Genomic DNA, 16,499 nt, shown 5'->3' on the forward strand with positions numbered 1-16,499 from the left:
ATGCGTCCTAAATTATGCTAATTGTTATGTGGCAATTAATTTGGCATCCTGGCTTTTATAGTTTTTCCGCATGATTTATATTCATTTATATGTATCATAACCTAACACATATGTTCACTGAATTTGTGAGAGTTTATTTTGATTTCTATTTTTGAATTTGAAAGGGAGAAAGGAGAGGAAGCTAGGGAACTGAGGGAAGTAACAGAGGCAGGCACATGCGAGGTAGGAAACGTCAGTAGGCATATGGATTGGGTATCCATGGAAGAAAGAGAGAGGGAAGATAAAAGGGGCAAGTTAGGAGGAAGGTTAGTGGTGGGTTGACTGTTGGTTTTTTTTAAATAGTTAATTAGGATAATTAGGAGTTAATTAGTTTAGTTAAGGAAAAAGTTAGCGGAGCTAACGGGAAACCGTCATTAAAGGCATCTTGTGTATTAAGTTTATAAATAAGGGTATCTAATGTATTTGTTAAAAAGTGGAGGACATTTGGTAAATTTTGAAAACGTGAATGGCATTTGGTGAATTTTGGAAACGTGAGGGGCATTTGGTGAATTTCTTCAAAACTCATGGATATTTCATGAAAAATCTGATAAATTAAACATTGATTTATATATGACGGAGGACCCGATTTACATGTCCCGGGTTTTGCAAGGCACCCCAAAACATAGTAAGGCCCAAATAAATTAAGACTCCCAATTGGGCCAAGCCAGGCCACCGTACTTATTGTTTTCAAACGGGACCCGGAGGAACCATCTTGAGCTGTTTAATATGTTTACAGATCCAAATCACATAGTCAAGTATCCTTTGAAACCAGTTCCCCCCAAATTTGAAATTCTGCAATAGAGTCTCCACATCTCCACCGTCGCAACAACCAAACCAACCACCATCTCCACTGGGCACTGCCTCCACTGGAATCACCACTGTGAGCCATCTTTAAAGCACCATTACCCAACTAGGTTTTTTTTTTTTTTTTTCATTTGGAGAATTGCTCTGGCGTCCGTTCAAAAGCCACTGCACATTCTTTTAGAACAGAAATTCATCTCTTTATTACAATCATGTAAGAAAACCAATCACCTTTATCAAATACAAGCTCAAGTCATTGTTCATGGGATAAATCGTAGCTACTATGTAGTCCCCAAACTCATTTCCCGGTCGGTGGAACTCAAGCACGTGAGGTATGCGCGCCAAGTGTTCGATGAATTGCTTGAACCAGATGATGTTATTTACAATGTCATGTTTAAAGGGTACAGCCAAAATGGAATGCATAAAGAAGTGATTTCTTTGTTTGGAAAAATGATGGAATGCTATGTAAAGCCTAGCTGTTATACATTTCCTATGATTTTGAAATCTTGTGGCAAGTTGTCGGCATTGTGTGAGGGTGAGCAAGTTCATTCTCTTGTGTTAAAGAAGGGGTTTAGGACAAACTTGTTTGTGGGTAATACATTGATTGAGATGTATTCGGGTTCCGGTGAAGTTGGACATGCGTATAAGGTGTTTTGTGAGATGACTTTGAGGAATGTTGTTGCTTGGACCTGTATGATCAATGGGTTTATTTCATGTGGGGATGTGAAATCAGCTAGAGAGATTTTTGACTTGGTGGTTGAGAGGGATGTTGTATTATGGAACACTATGATCTCAGGCTATATAGAAATTGGAGATATGGAGAGTGCGCATAAGCTCTTTGATGAAATTACATGTAAGGATACTATGTTGTGGAACACTATGTTGAATGGGTATGCGAATAGTGGGAACATTGAGGCTTGCGAGGAATTGTTTGAAGTGATGCCAAAGAGGAATGTTTTTTCTTGGAATGGACTGATTGGTGTATATGCAAATTATGGCTGTTTTAATGAAGCTTTGACTACATTCAAGCGAATGCTGTCAGAGGCTAAGGTGCTTCCAAATCATGTAACCTTGGCTACTGTATTGTCAGCTTGTGCACGATTGGGAGCACTTGACTCAGGGATGTGGTTGCATATCTATGCCCAACGGATCGGATATAAAGGGAATATTTCTGTTGAAAATGCTCTGATGGACATGTATGGGAAATGTGGAAAAATAGAAAATGCTAAAGATGTGTTCAAGGGCTTGGTTAAGAGAGACTTGGTATCTTGGAATACCATTATTGGTGGTTTAGCAATGCATGGTCATGCTTCAGATGCTTTAGCCATCTTTGATCAAATGAAAAATGCTGGGATACAACCCGACGGAGTGACCTTTGTGGGTGTTCTTTGTGCTTGTACTCACATTGGTTTAGTTGATGAAGGGCTGGCTTATTTTCAGAGCATGTCTGATTATTCCATCAGTCCTCACATTGAACATTATGGTTGTTTGGTTGATTTATATTCCCGATCAGGTCATCTGTTGGCGGCCCTTCATTTAGTAAAAATGATGCCCATGAAGGCAGATTCTGTCATATGGTCCTGTTTACTTGGGGCCTCTAGGACCTACAAAAATATGGAGGTAGCTGAGCTGGCTCTTGAACATCTGATTGAACTTGAACCATGGAACCCAGCACATTACCTCACATCGTCAAACATATATCGAGATGCTGGAAAATGGGAAAATATGGCTAAGCTAAAAGTAGCCATGAAGGATACTAGCTTTAGTAAAATACCTGGTTACAGCATGATAGAGATTCATGATGAAGCAGTCGAATTCTATTCATCGGATCAGAGGCATCCTAAGATGTTAGAAATATGTGTATGTTTGACAAGTTTGTCCAAGCTAATACAGTCACCAAGGTTCCGACCTGAGGAGATGGGGCTTCAGTAGGAAAGCCTCAATATCAATATAACAGGCCAGGTATGCTATGCTATGATACTTCAATTGGGTCTTCCATGAATAGCAGGTTTTAATTACAATAACCATTTTGAAATTTTTTCACGGAATTACATGGAAAATTCAATAGCATCTGTTGTTAATTTGTATACTACCTACATTTTCTACTGCTCTACATGAAGACATATGCCTCATAATTCCACAAAAGGTAGCAAAGAACAGGACACGTTTTTAAAAAAATTAAGTCGCTAACCATGTAACTTTACAATGGATGCTAATTGCTAACCTTCTTCCGGAGCTGAATGGATTGTTAAATATGGACAATTTAACATTCAATCCTCAACTATCATTGTTGTTTCCGTCTTGTTGAGGACAAAGGTTTGTAATGAAAAATAAGATACGGATGCCCTATATTTCTCAAGTGATTCAATTGACCAGGACGAAACATCAAAAGTTGAATGAAACCAACATTATTCTAGCAAATAAAAACATTAATGGTTTCATATAACATTAGCAATTTCATACAAACCCAAATAATAATATAATACCTAGATGATACGTGCGAAAAATAGTTTCCGGAAAGGCGGAAACCAACACAAAGAAGAAAACAAATTTGCCGAGTACGACTATACAAGCAAATTGGGAGTTAAGCACATGAATGAGCCCCAAACTATCACTTTTTTCACCACTTGGGACCTGTTAACTTTTTTTTCACCCTTTGGGACCTGTGGTTGAGATTCCGGCCAGTTAACCCAACGTTAACCCACCTGAGAGAATTTACACTTTAAAAAAAATGAAGAATATTTAAAATGAAAAAGAAGTTGTTGGAAGCTGTGGGAACAATCAATTAATAGTTGATTACATTGTCTTTGTTCAACTATAAACCCCAAAAAAGACAGAGAAACAACTTCATTTGCCAAAACTCCAAAAATATTCAAGCATTTGCTGCAACTACAAAATCCAAAAAGACAACATTGTTTTGTTGCAAGCCCAAAACTCAAAAAATGACAGGAGTTATAAAATTCTTCAGATTGCATCCAACATTTCCCTTAGTTCCAAACATTCCTCCAACAACAAGCTGCATAGTTGAACATGAACAACAATGAGATAATTTGTGATTGTCATAAAATTGCAAAGAAAAGAATTTCATGGCTGGGACAAAACAATAGCAGAATCCTCTAGTTTATTTTTTGGACTTTGCTGGCTTCTAAATAGTTTCAAAGCATGGTTAATGGTAGAGGTTTGAAAAATGTAAAATAAGTGCATGAAGAGGTTTTCCAAACCACTGTAAACTAAATAAGTAAAATATTGTATCATTGCGGTTTTGTGGACTTGATATTTACTATCTTACAATGTACCTTCGATTATTGGAATTGCAACTCAGAAAAATAAGACAGCAGAGTTCCGATATTTAAATCAGTTGAACAATATTGTTCAATGCTCAAATGATCCGAGAGCATGACAGTAATCCTAGTCTAGAAACAATACACACTTTAAAATAAAGAATATCCAGAACTTAGAAAGGGAAGCAATTTAGCTAGAAATTAACACGTAGTTGATCTCTTAGTTTATGTGGCTTACGTCCAAGTTTAGCTTGTATGAATGAAAAGACATAGGAACAAATGCCATGAACAACTACCCACATTCCAATCGAGAGCTAGACTGCTAAATTCAGAAAAAACTACATTTATTTGCAGATTCTCATGAGTTTTTTTTATTTCCAACTAAATAATTTTTTAAAAATAAAACTATGTAAGAGTATTATTTCAACGTAGTTTATTATTTTTTCATATCTTTTAGAAATAAAACTATAAAAACATGGCACTCATAAAGGCTTCGTAGTCTTCCGTATCTAGGCGTTAGACCACCTACGGTATTATGTTGTCTTTTTCAAGAAAAGTAATTTAAATTAAAATATTGGAAATAAATTGAAATTTCTTACCTTGTAATGGACTTAGAATAATTTTGTTGGTCCCTTATATAATGAGTCAAATACTGTGATACTTGTTCTGTTTGTTGTGTTGCTTACTTGACTTTCATTGAAGTTCAACATCTGCATCCACAAATCACATTAGTATCTTCAATTTGTAAATGAAAATGAAAATATTAGTAATTTATATAATCATAGAAAGCACATTACATTGGTTGCTTGTCTTTGGAATCCATTTGAGTATGAGAAAACACCAACACCCCCGTTGTGCATAGGGACAGTGTGGTGGGACTGTTGAGTTGATGTAGCAACACTTGCATCCCGCTTCTTCTGCTTAGGTGCATTCTGCTTTGGCTGCTTAGGTGCCTTAGGTGGTTGATCTGCCTTTAGTGGTGCAGAACACTTTCTCTTGTTGTGTCCTGCTTCACCACAGTTGCTGCACCTCATTGTAATCCCTTTTTTGGTCAACCTTGTACCAGTAACTTCTCCAACAGATGGCTTTCTTTTGACTGTAGGCCTATTGTGAATCTTTTTCACTGGAGGTGCGACTATGGAGGCATAGGGTGACTGAGGCCAATCTTGAGGGCCATTAAGTGGCTCTAATGGGAATTCGTATGCCTTCAGATATGTGTTCTTTGAGAAGTAGTGTGATAAATAGTGTTCAGGCATTTCCTTAGCTTTCCATATCGCAGCAACTGCATGATTACATGGCACTCCACTTAGTTGCCAAGCATTGCAACTACATGTTCTTTCAAGCAAGCTCACCACATATCTTGTTTGAGATAAACCTTCTCTGACCCCATAACAGAAGTGACCATCCCAAAATGCAAGCCAACCCCTAGCATCAACCTTTGATTTCTCCAACTTTGCTTTTATCCTTGGGCATATGTCAACTTCTTTATTTGCAATGAAGTCCCTTTTTTTGTGTAGCCTCTCCATTAACCCTTCCCTAATGTCTTCAAGCATTGTTATGATTGGTTTATGCCTTGATGATAAGATATAGGCATTGAACACCTCATTCATGTTATTGTCAATGCAATCACAATGAGAAGTTGTAGTAAAAAAGGCCCTCACCCACTTTTTATAGTTTCTCTTCTTTAAATCTGATGCAGCTTCTTTAGATATGTTAGCAAAGAGTTGCATGTTGGAATCATACTCAGCTTCTGTGGTGCTTTTTGCAATCTTCCAGAAACCTCTTCTATATTGCACTCCACCACCAAACACTTGCCTGAAATTACAGTAGACATGTCTGGCACAACATCTAGTATCTGCTTTAGGCCATATCAGAGAAACAGCTCTGAGCAACCCTTTTTGTTGATCAGACATGATTGTGTAACCATGACCATCACTCGTTCCAAGGTCATCCGCCAGCAACTGTAAGAACCAGCTCCAAGTCTCAGTGTCTTCAACTTCAACACAAGCCCAAGCAATAGGGAACATTTGGTTGTTTCCATCCCTACCAACTGCTACAAGAAGTTGACCACCAAAGGGACCTTTCAAAAAACATCCATCAATACCAAAAAAGGGCCTGCATCCAGCCAAAAACCCCTTCTTAATTGCATTAAAGCAAACATACAAGCTCTTAAAAACACCATTGTTCAGTTTGAACTTGATAGTGTTCATTGGATTTGTCCTTTTAATCTCTTCAGCATATCTATTTAGAAGACCATATTGCTCCTTATATTCACCAAGTATAAGTCCTTGTGCCTTTCTTCTAGCTTTCAGTGCAAGCCACAATGATGCCTTGACTCCTTTTTCAGCCCATAATGTGTCCACTATCTCTTGGCATTTGATGTAAGGGTTGATCTTGAACTTTTGATGGTATATCTTTGCAATCCAAGCTGCCCTGATCTTCTTTACTACTGGTAACCTACCACAATTGTGCTGAGGAACAAGGGTCTTGACAATTAAGTGTCCTTTTCCTCTTATAAGTGAGGTGTACACATAGAAAGGGCACTTCTCTGCTTTACATCTAGCTCCAAGCTTCTTGGCATCATTCCTTGTGAAGTATGTATCTCTCCCAACAGACAAGCAATAGTTAGTCATTGCATCTCTAAACTCAACTGCGTTCTCAAACTCTTGACCTAAGTAGAACGGACAATCTTGTTCAAGCAACCCACCATCTGAGGTAACAATTGTCTTCCTCGCCTTCTGCTTTTTCTTTGGACATGGTTGTGCTAAGAGGTAACCATAATCATCCTCATCCTCAGAATTTGGAGGGCTCTCAAATTCAGAAGATTCACCCTCATAATCAGAACTTCCTTCTTCAATATCCTTTCCCTTCCTCTCAGCTAGCCTTCTAAGTGACTTAACTCAAGGCCTCAGGTTGTTCAATAGTGATATCTTCAATCAATTCTTCATCATGTTCTGTAAATACATCTAGCATCCTATACTCCTTTAGTAGACTAATGAACATTCCAAATGTAGTGTCATCATAACCTAAGAACATAATTCCTTGTTCAATGTCTTTCAAAGGGTCACAGTAGTGTGTCTTAATAATGTTATTGTAACCTAAAGAATTGATCAATGTCCTAAGGTATCTCGGACTCAAATCACTAGGAAGGTCATTGACCAACTTCACATCACCCCCGAAATAACTTAATTTTGGATTGTTAACCCACTTTCCTCCGTGATGAATGACAATACACATTGGTATATCCATATCCTGTACCAATAAAAAATGAAACAAAATAAAGTCATTATTTGGTTGAACCTAAAATAAGTGAAAGACACAATAAAAATGAAACATAATAAGGGATGATGATACTTTATTTGATCATCTAAAATGAAATGAGAAGTATTTAAACCTCACTGTTCACATCTAATCATCTTGCAATCACTAACAAGAAATTTTAGCATGAAATTTTACACAATAAAATACACTTAGTCACACTCAAAAATATTCACTAAAGTCTCCATACCTAGATAATATTATGTACAACAGAGGGAGAATGGAATTTCAAGTATAACAAAAGTGATATAGCATCATTAAGGGACTAGTTCCTTTGAGACCAACACACTGCCAATGTAACTAGCTTTCATAACTTCACAACTTCGTAAATTCCTTATTGTCTTATTCAACGAGGTAAAATCACCTTAGTAGAACAAGACTACCTTTCCACTAAAAATTGGAAGAAAAGTAAAATTACCATCTAATATGTAGTTTGTTAAAAAGAAAAAGTATGCGGCTTCTCCGAAAGTCTTTCCAGCCCTTAGCATATCACCAATTCATATATGATATTCATCAAAAATATCCTTCCCAAATCCTAACTTAAATCCAACAATTATTCATAAAACCATATTAAACACATTATAAACATAAGTATACCATATCTAAACATGTCAAGAACACAATTCAATAGCCACAACTTCATGATTATAAACCTTCCCCTGTTATACCATGAAAATACCCTTCCCAAACCCTAACTAAAACCCACAAACTAAAACAATAGAATTTCATGATGATAAGAAAAAAATATATAACCAAAATACATACCTTGATGATTGTTGTGTTTTTAATCAAACAAAAACCGAGCTTGAAGCTTTGAAGGACCTTCAATGGAGTTTGTGGTGTTTTAAGGGGATGGAGTTCGCAGGAAGTGAGGAAGCAGGGAATTGTCGTTTCTTTTCTTTTTGGGTGAAACAACAATTTTTGTTTTTGGGTTACTGTACAACAAAATCAACCGACGTTTTTACGGCCCATAGTTAACCACAGTTAACAATTTCCAACTCAAACTCATTCTAGGTCCTAAACGGTGAGGAAAAAAAATATAGGTCCCAAACGGTGAAAAAAGTAATAGTTTAGGGCCCATTTGTTTGCTTAACTCAGCAAATTGGTGATGCTAAAAATTGTGGTACAAACAAATGGGGCGTTGTTTTGGCGTTGCTTCCTTGGTTCCATGTGCTTTTACGGAGTAGTACTCAATATCAAAATATTCAACACATGCCCTTCAAAAAATCACCCAATATTTACACATGCAATGTGCAAATCAGCAAGTAAGCCCCTTTGAATTAATTTTCCACCAACCCAACAATATGAAACTTTCTCTCTCCTCAACACTGCGACCATCTCCTTCACCATTTTGTACTAACTGCATCACATCTAAACATTCTCTGCCCGTGATCAAATGTCAGCAACAATCAACGCCTCAGAAATCAAGCTGGTCTAACCTAAAGGCGGCGATGGGTAAGAAAATCAGAAAGAAAGGTCTTGAAGATTTAAGTGATGAACTCTATGAGTTTTCATCTGTAAATCTTGATCATGCTCCTGCCCGCAGACAAGTCCGATCCGCTTTCATTGATTTTCATCAGCAGCTTGATCATGTTTTGTTTAAGGTTATTTTTTTTATTAGATTTTTCTATTACTCACTTTTATTTCTAAATGTAGCTAAATTCTAAAAAATGCCAAATTATTATAATTAATTATATTTTTTTTTTTTTTTTTGGAACTTTCCATTGACTAATGTTTTACTTGTTCTTTGATTTTGTAGCTTGCTCCTCCTGGGATCAGAACAGAGGAGGTAATTATGCATTTATGCTAACCTTGTATTTTAATTTAATTTCCGTGTTTAGAATAATCTGTTTAACTGAAAATAATGAAAATGGTTTTAGGTCTTTGTTTTTGGAACAGCTGCCTTAAATTACATAAAAACAATCATTTGCAAAGTTGAAATTTTTATGATTTGGGGCGATTAAGCTTGTTGTACACTATACAGCCGTTGTATTATTTGTGTAGAAGCTTGGGGGGAAATGAAAGATACCCTCTTATGAAAGTTGAACTTATTTATTTTATTTAGTTTTTACTTTCTTGCAAAATTCATGGTAGTTAATTGTTCATATGGGTTAATGATGTGAATGCTTGTGACTTGATTATCTAGTGGTACGAGTTGAATTCGAAAGGGCTAGAGATTTTTTGTAAGAGCTGGTTGCCAAAAGCAGGAGAACAAATCAAAGGTGTTGTTTGCTTTTGCCATGGATATGGTGATACCTGCACTTTTCTCTTTGAAGGTATCATGGGATACGAACAATATAATGTATAATTTCGAATCATTAGCATTCTTTTTGGTTTAATTAAAGTTTATGGGACAAAATTCGTAATTGTAGGTATCGCAAGGAGAATTGCAGGGTCTGGGTATGCTGTATATGCTGTGGACCATCCTGGTTTTGGTCTTTCTGATGGATTGCATGGTTACATTTCGAATTTTGACAATTTAGTTGATAATGTGATTGAACAATATGCTAAAATTAAAGGTCTGCTCACTCTGCTGTGTTATCTTAGTGTTGCCAGTTTTACAATTGTTTTTGCTTCTTTTCTCGCCAACTGTTTGTTTGAATTTTTTTGGCTGATTGTGCTTCAGTTATAATATGACAGCAAGGCCAGAGTTGCAAGGTCTGCCTCGTTTCATTTTCGGACAGTCCATGGGTGGTGCGGTTGCATTAAAAACTCATCTCAAAGAGCCTGATCAATGGGATGGAATGATTCTTGCTGCTCCTATGTGCAGAGTAAGCTAACCTCAACCAAAACTCGCTATATAGGAAAAAGCTGTGGACTGAACTCTGATACCCGGTGCTTAAACCAATTTGCTCTTTTTTTAATAGCACACCTGAATGCCTGATCCTGAAAACTGCTTGTCGTTCAAGCTGCATTTCCATACTCTCTGGAATGTTGCTCTTTTGTTGGTCTAAATTTGTCGGAAGTTTACTTTGCATGTGTGAACCTTGCATAATTGGCATTCCATATGCATATAATCCTTGCTACTCCAAAGCTTTGCTATTGAAAATGGCTCATCTTGTGAATTGCAATAAGTATCTTATGGATGCACACAGGATGTTGTATGTTGTGTGCCTGTTCTGTATCACGGCCAGTTTTCAGTTTTATGATTTTGAAAGTCATATGATTTAGATTTAATCTTGAACTAAAAAAAATCGTATCTATAGTAATCATGTTAATTTTGAAAACTGACAACAAACAACAAAAAAAGCTGGAAACTAATTTTTGTGGTTACCATATCATTTTTGTTAGTTTTATAAAAAACTGAAAACTGAGAACAAAAAACCATGTCGGCCGAGACCTTAGTTTTTGGGTATATTTTTGTATTGTAGAAGTAACCATGGTTTTTAATTTATATCTTGCTTTGTCAGGAGGATGATAGTTCTTCGATCAGGTTATTGGTCTAAGATTCATGAGCTTTGATTATAGTCTGTACATTTCAAAGTATGTGCCAAATGGTTAAGTCACATTAAGTTGCCTCTTTCCATCCAAAAGGGATGCTAATGATTTCTAAATTAGTCCCAGAATATCGTCAAACATTCCCATAATGTGGCATGTATAGATATGGAGGGAGTAGCAAGCTACACATGACCGTACATATAAATTCATGAAAAACAGTCTGCTGAAACTTTGTCATCAGGATGTTTTTATTATGCATACGGCATTTTATAATTTCTGAATTAAAGATTTATCTGACCCTTCCTGTGTACTTTTAAGGTTGCTGAGGAAGTGATGCCTCCTGCTTTGATGTTGAAAGTTGCAAATTGCCTCTCAAATTTTATTCCAGAAGTCAAATTCCTTCCGACCCAAGACCTAGCAGAGCTTGCATTTAGAAACTTGAAGTACAGGAAATTGGTTTGTGATTGATCCCTCCTTGAAATTTGTTGTCTGCCAATTTGCATTGCTGTATGGCTGATTGTTGTTTTCTGGGATTTAAGAACTCCATTGACTGTTCTACTATGTTCATATATCTCAAGGCACCTGTCCATATAAGAAGTAGGCCATACATAGTTGACTGTTCTAGTATGTTCTGTTTTTTGTTAGGCTTACTACAACATGATAAGTTACTCTGGTCGTGTGCGACTAAAGACTGCGATGGAGATATTGAAGGTCACGAGTGAAATCGAGTCAAATGTCGACAAGGTTGGACTTTTAGTAATCTTTGATCAGACCTTCAATATAAGTTGAGATGAAACTAATACTCTTTAAACATTACCGCAGGTCTGTTCTCCATTGTTGGTTATTCATGGAGCAGGAGATATGGTGACAGATCCAAATGTGAGCAAATTCCTCTATGAGAAAGCTTCAAGCAAGGATAAGACCTTGAAACTCTATGAAGGTGGTTATCATTCCATTCTTGAAGGAGAACCTGATGACACAATTTTCGCTGTTTTTGATGATATTATCAAATGGCTTGACGCTAGGTGCTCCACTTGATTGAATTTTTTTCATTCTTTTGCTGGAATGGGTCGGGAATTTAGGGTAAAATTCTGGTGTAGCCCTGCCTTTTTTTTTTTGTGTAAAACATTTTGCATTGGTTATTGGTATTGTAAGGGTAACCATTAAGGATATGTTTGGTATAAATTTAGGAAAGGAAATTAAAAGAAAATAAATAAAAAGGAAAAAGGATAATGTTAACTATTATTATTATAAGTTGTTATATCTTGGAAAATAGATCACTTTGTAACAAATAGTGAATTGATGAGGGCAACAATTTTGTTACCATAGGGATTGGGAGAGGTAAGAAAGGGGGTAATGGTTACCCTTAGAAAAGGGACTGTGTTTTCATATCTCTCATATCAAACATTGGGTAATAGAAGTAGTTAAGGATTCCATTTCCATTACTTAAAACCACTATACCAAACATACTCTTAAGTCTTAACCAGCACTACGGAGAAGTTTGATTGGCGTCCTAGAGCATGAAAGTTAGTTTTTAGACCGGAAGTAAATAAATTGTGAAGTAACTAGTTTCGTAACTTTACCCTTTTTCACCTTCATTACCAAGGTGTTATCGGCTTGTCGTGCCATCAATCCAAATACCGTGTTTCACCTTCACTACCAAGGTGTTATCGGCTTGTCGTGCCATCAATCCAAAGATAGAATGAGATGTAAATATAACCCACGAACCATTGAGAAATGAAGGAAGAAAAGGGAGAATGAAAAGAAGAGTAATGAAATACGGAGAGTAGTAAGGCCGCCGTAAGGGGAAAATAATTTTGGCATACGAATTGTTTGATGTTGGCATAAGTCATGCTAATAAGGTGCAATTTTCTATGCTTTTATAAGGGTGTACCAAAATCAACTTATATTAAGGACATGCACTAATATTGCCCACGTATGCTACGACTCTACGAGAAAGAAAAGCACATGATCCAAGGCTAATATTTGAATTCTTTATAGTGGTCCTAATATTTGAACACCAACTTTCCACATTAAATACCACGAAAATAAAAGTGAAAATCATTGATAATTAAATTCACTTTTACATGCTGGTCCATTATTGAAAAATGAAAATGAAAGGTGAGAAAGAAACAACAATAATAATTTCATATTTCTCTTGGGTACATAGTTTGATCGATCATTGGCCATTTTCTTGTATGTTGTCTGGCCAACATATTGTGATTAGATATGTTTTGTTATGTGTCTTGATGTCTAGGGTTGCTAATCGAGTTGAGCGCGCAGCTCGCCACCAATAATAACTTGCACTCAGTTTAATTTGAGACTTTAACAAGTTGATTTGACAAAACTTTAACTCTATTTGATAAGGCCATGAGTAACTCGATAGATAGGTTTGGTGCAAAACAATGAACAACAATAAGTTTTTTACCGTATTGAAGGAGTAAAATCATTTGTTGTTGGTCATGATACACCATAGTTGTCTACTCCGGAAGAAACTAGCCATTTGAGGCCCAACAATCTTTGTAATATATTTTACAAATGTGCTTTCAGGAGCTTCGAAAATCGCCTAAACTCTTGCTTCTGACAATAATCGCGAATCTCAACATCCTTATATAACAGGAAGTGAGGAAGGTATATGTGAGATAATATTATTCTTAGTCATAAGTTAGTGACATATATCAATGGCGGGAAAAGGAAACGGTTCTAATTTCGCGGCAATTAAAGTGAACATAAGTAAGGCTCATGATCTCGTTCAATAAGATTTCCTGCTTAAGGTTTTACATGCTTTTGGGTTTCCTTCCTTATGGGTTAAACTGATTGAACATTATATTTCCACTGTCTTGTATAAAGTCTTCATCAACAGAAGATTTTTGCGCACTTTTTTTTTGCGCACTTTCTTCCTAGGTGTTGTATTTTTATTATCCCTTACTTTTACGAATTCATAATGCATTTATTCATTCCTAAAGCATTTTAAAATTGATTTAATGATATTTTGTCATATGATTTTAAAGGAAAAGTTTTAACTGCATTTAATGATTTATTCAATGTATTAAAACATGTCATTAAAAAAATATATCAAACAACTAAGAAGACCTTAGTACATCTCCAGTGTCTTCAACATCATATTCAATGGCAATTAACCAACCATCACATGAATCCATGTCTGAAGCAAAATACTAAGCAGACGGTGATGCTCTCTGTCTCTCTGTAATATATTTTTTTACTCGATAATTGTTTTTGTAAATTTGTTTGTTGAGATCTATTTTCTTACGAGTATTTCAAATGTAGTATTGTTCCATTGGGTTTGGTTGTTTTTTATACTTGAGGATACAACCGACAATCACATTATGTTGGAGTATAATTTCTGCTCGTTAAGATGGCGATCTGTGGACTTTACCATAATTGGTTTTAAAAAAAAAAACTTATTGGTTGTTAGAATAGTTAGTGGATTGAAGTCTTATTTTTTGGCAAATTTGCAAAAAATTGACATTTTATAACCCAAAAATTTCGAAAAACAACCTTTTAAATTTTTTTGTGAAGTATTTTTTTATGCGAAAGACAACTAAAACCAACTTTCCGGCATTGACTGTCATTTTCCGAATATTGACCATCACGTGATAGCTTAGATGGCTAATTACACCCCTTTCCCTACAAATCCCCAACTACAAAAGCTTAAAAACAAATCCCACTGTTTATTCCTCCCCAACCCCCAAGAGTCGAAAAAAACCCCTAAACCTAACCGCTAATCTCGTTGTAACTCACTGCCACACCATAGGTATTTTATACCGCTGTATCAAACCCGAAAACCTCTTCCTTGACGCTAAGGGGAGGCTCAAGCTATCCGATTTTGGACTCTCGACAGTCGTTAATGACCCCAATTTCTCCCACCACCCACAAATCTGTTAGGTTATGATTCATTTGACAAAACATAAATCATGCGGAAAAACCATAAAGCCAGGAAAGCATATTATTTACACATAATCATTTAGCATAGTTTAGATGCATACACTTTGTTGCGTGCCCTCCCTAGCTGCGCCCGAACCGAACAAGAACAAGTCTTTAGGACTCCAAGTGTCGTCCCTCCGTAGATAGTCCACAGCACGTCCGGATCCGCCTTAAGCTTGACCAACTAGGATCGCCCTTAAGGTACTTAGAATTTTCGGCTATTGTAGGCAATTATATGACTGAATTTTTGCTCTCAAAAATCACTTTGAATACTTGAATACTCGATATAAATTATGAGCCCTTAACTCATATTTATAGACCATGGAATAAGTAATCGAATCCTACTAGGATACGAATTAATTAAATTAGAATCCTAGTAGAATTCTTATTTAATTAATTTATCTTTTAGGATTAGGAATTTTAATCATTAAACAAATCCTATACTCTTTAGGTTTCGTATGTGAACACAAACTCTACACGAGCATGACCCGCAAGCGTGTAGGCCATGCCCGCGCACAGCCCACACCGCCGCTCGGCCCACGCGAGCCGCAAGCCCACGCGAGCAGCAGCACAGCTCGCAGCCCATTGCTGCGCGCGCTGCGCGCGCTGCCATGGCCTGCTGGGCCTGGCCTTGCGCTGGGCCTGGCGTGGCCTTGGCTGTTCATGTGGCGCGCTTGGCTTGCTGGGCGATGGTCTGGCTTCGTGCTGGGCCCTCGTCCGGCAGGCCTCGTCCGATGCTTATTCGTACGATACGCTTCCGATTAAATTCCCGGTTCCGGAATTCATTTCCGATACGAACAATATTTAATATTTCCGATTCCGGAATCAATTTCCGTTTCGAACAAATATTTAATATTTTTGTTTCCGGAATTATTTTCCGATTCCGATAATATTTCCGATTCTGACAATATTTCCGTTTCCGGCAATATTTCCGATTCCGGCAATATTTCCATTTCCGATAATATTTTCCGATACGTACCATGTTTCCGTTTTCGGCAACATCTACGACTTGGATAATATTTATATTTCCGATACGATCCATATTTCCGTTTCCGGCAATATCATCGTTTCCGGAGTATTCATTTCTTGCCTGTGACGATCTCAGCTCCCACTGAAACCAAGATCCGTCGATTCCGAATATCCATAGATGGAGTATTTAATGCCATTAAATACTTGATCCGTTTACGTACTATTTGTGTGACCCTACGGGTTCAGTCAAGAGTAAGCTGTGGATTAATATCATTAATTTCCACTTGAACTGAAGCGGCCTCTAGCTAGGCATTCAGCTCACTTGATCTCACTGAATTATTAACTTGTTAATTAATACTGAACCGCACTTATTAGACTTAACATAGAATGCATACTTGGACCAAGTGCATTATTTCCTTCAGTCTCCCACTTGTCCTTAGGGACAAGTGTGCATTTCCTAATTCCTTTGTCGCTTGATGCTTGCTCTTGAACATAAGGTAAGAGTTGTCATCCTTATTATGTCCAGAGGTGTTTCTCGTTTTCAGAGTTTAACTGATCAAATAAACAGATAATCATAACCTATGATTCATCCGAGCACGGCCATGCATTTCACAGTTTCTAGCTCCCCGAGTGGCCTTGTACAACTTTTAAGCATCTCATCCCGATTTATGGGAGGACAATCCCAATCTTGCGATCTTGAGATTAGAC

At 36.9% G+C, this 16,499-nt stretch overlaps 2 protein-coding genes across 2 annotated transcripts; both read left to right on the plus strand.

Annotated features, from left to right (window-relative positions):
* Nucleotides 1-769: 769 nt before the first annotated feature.
* LOC110798488 (pentatricopeptide repeat-containing protein At1g08070, chloroplastic) lies at nt 770-2,953 on the plus strand. Its single transcript, XM_022003668.2, has one exon. It carries the CDS (start codon nt 1,231-1,233, stop codon nt 2,770-2,772), a length of 1,542 nt encoding a protein of 513 aa, XP_021859360.2. The 5' UTR covers nt 770-1,230; the 3' UTR covers nt 2,773-2,953.
* Nucleotides 2,954-8,564: 5,611 nt separating this feature from the next.
* LOC110798588 (caffeoylshikimate esterase) lies at nt 8,565-12,125 on the plus strand. Its single transcript, XM_022003777.2, has 8 exons — nt 8,565-9,043; nt 9,199-9,228; nt 9,586-9,715; nt 9,812-9,958; nt 10,080-10,210; nt 11,196-11,333; nt 11,523-11,621; nt 11,700-12,125. Exons 1-8 carry the CDS (start codon nt 8,684-8,686, stop codon nt 11,913-11,915), a joined length of 1,251 nt encoding a protein of 416 aa, XP_021859469.1. The 5' UTR covers nt 8,565-8,683; the 3' UTR covers nt 11,916-12,125.
* Nucleotides 12,126-16,499: the final 4,374 nt, after the last annotated feature.

The sequence above is a fragment of the Spinacia oleracea genome, chromosome 3, assembly GCF_020520425.1.
Source record: "Spinacia oleracea cultivar Varoflay chromosome 3, BTI_SOV_V1, whole genome shotgun sequence".
Taxonomy (NCBI): domain Eukaryota; kingdom Viridiplantae; phylum Streptophyta; class Magnoliopsida; order Caryophyllales; family Amaranthaceae; genus Spinacia; species Spinacia oleracea.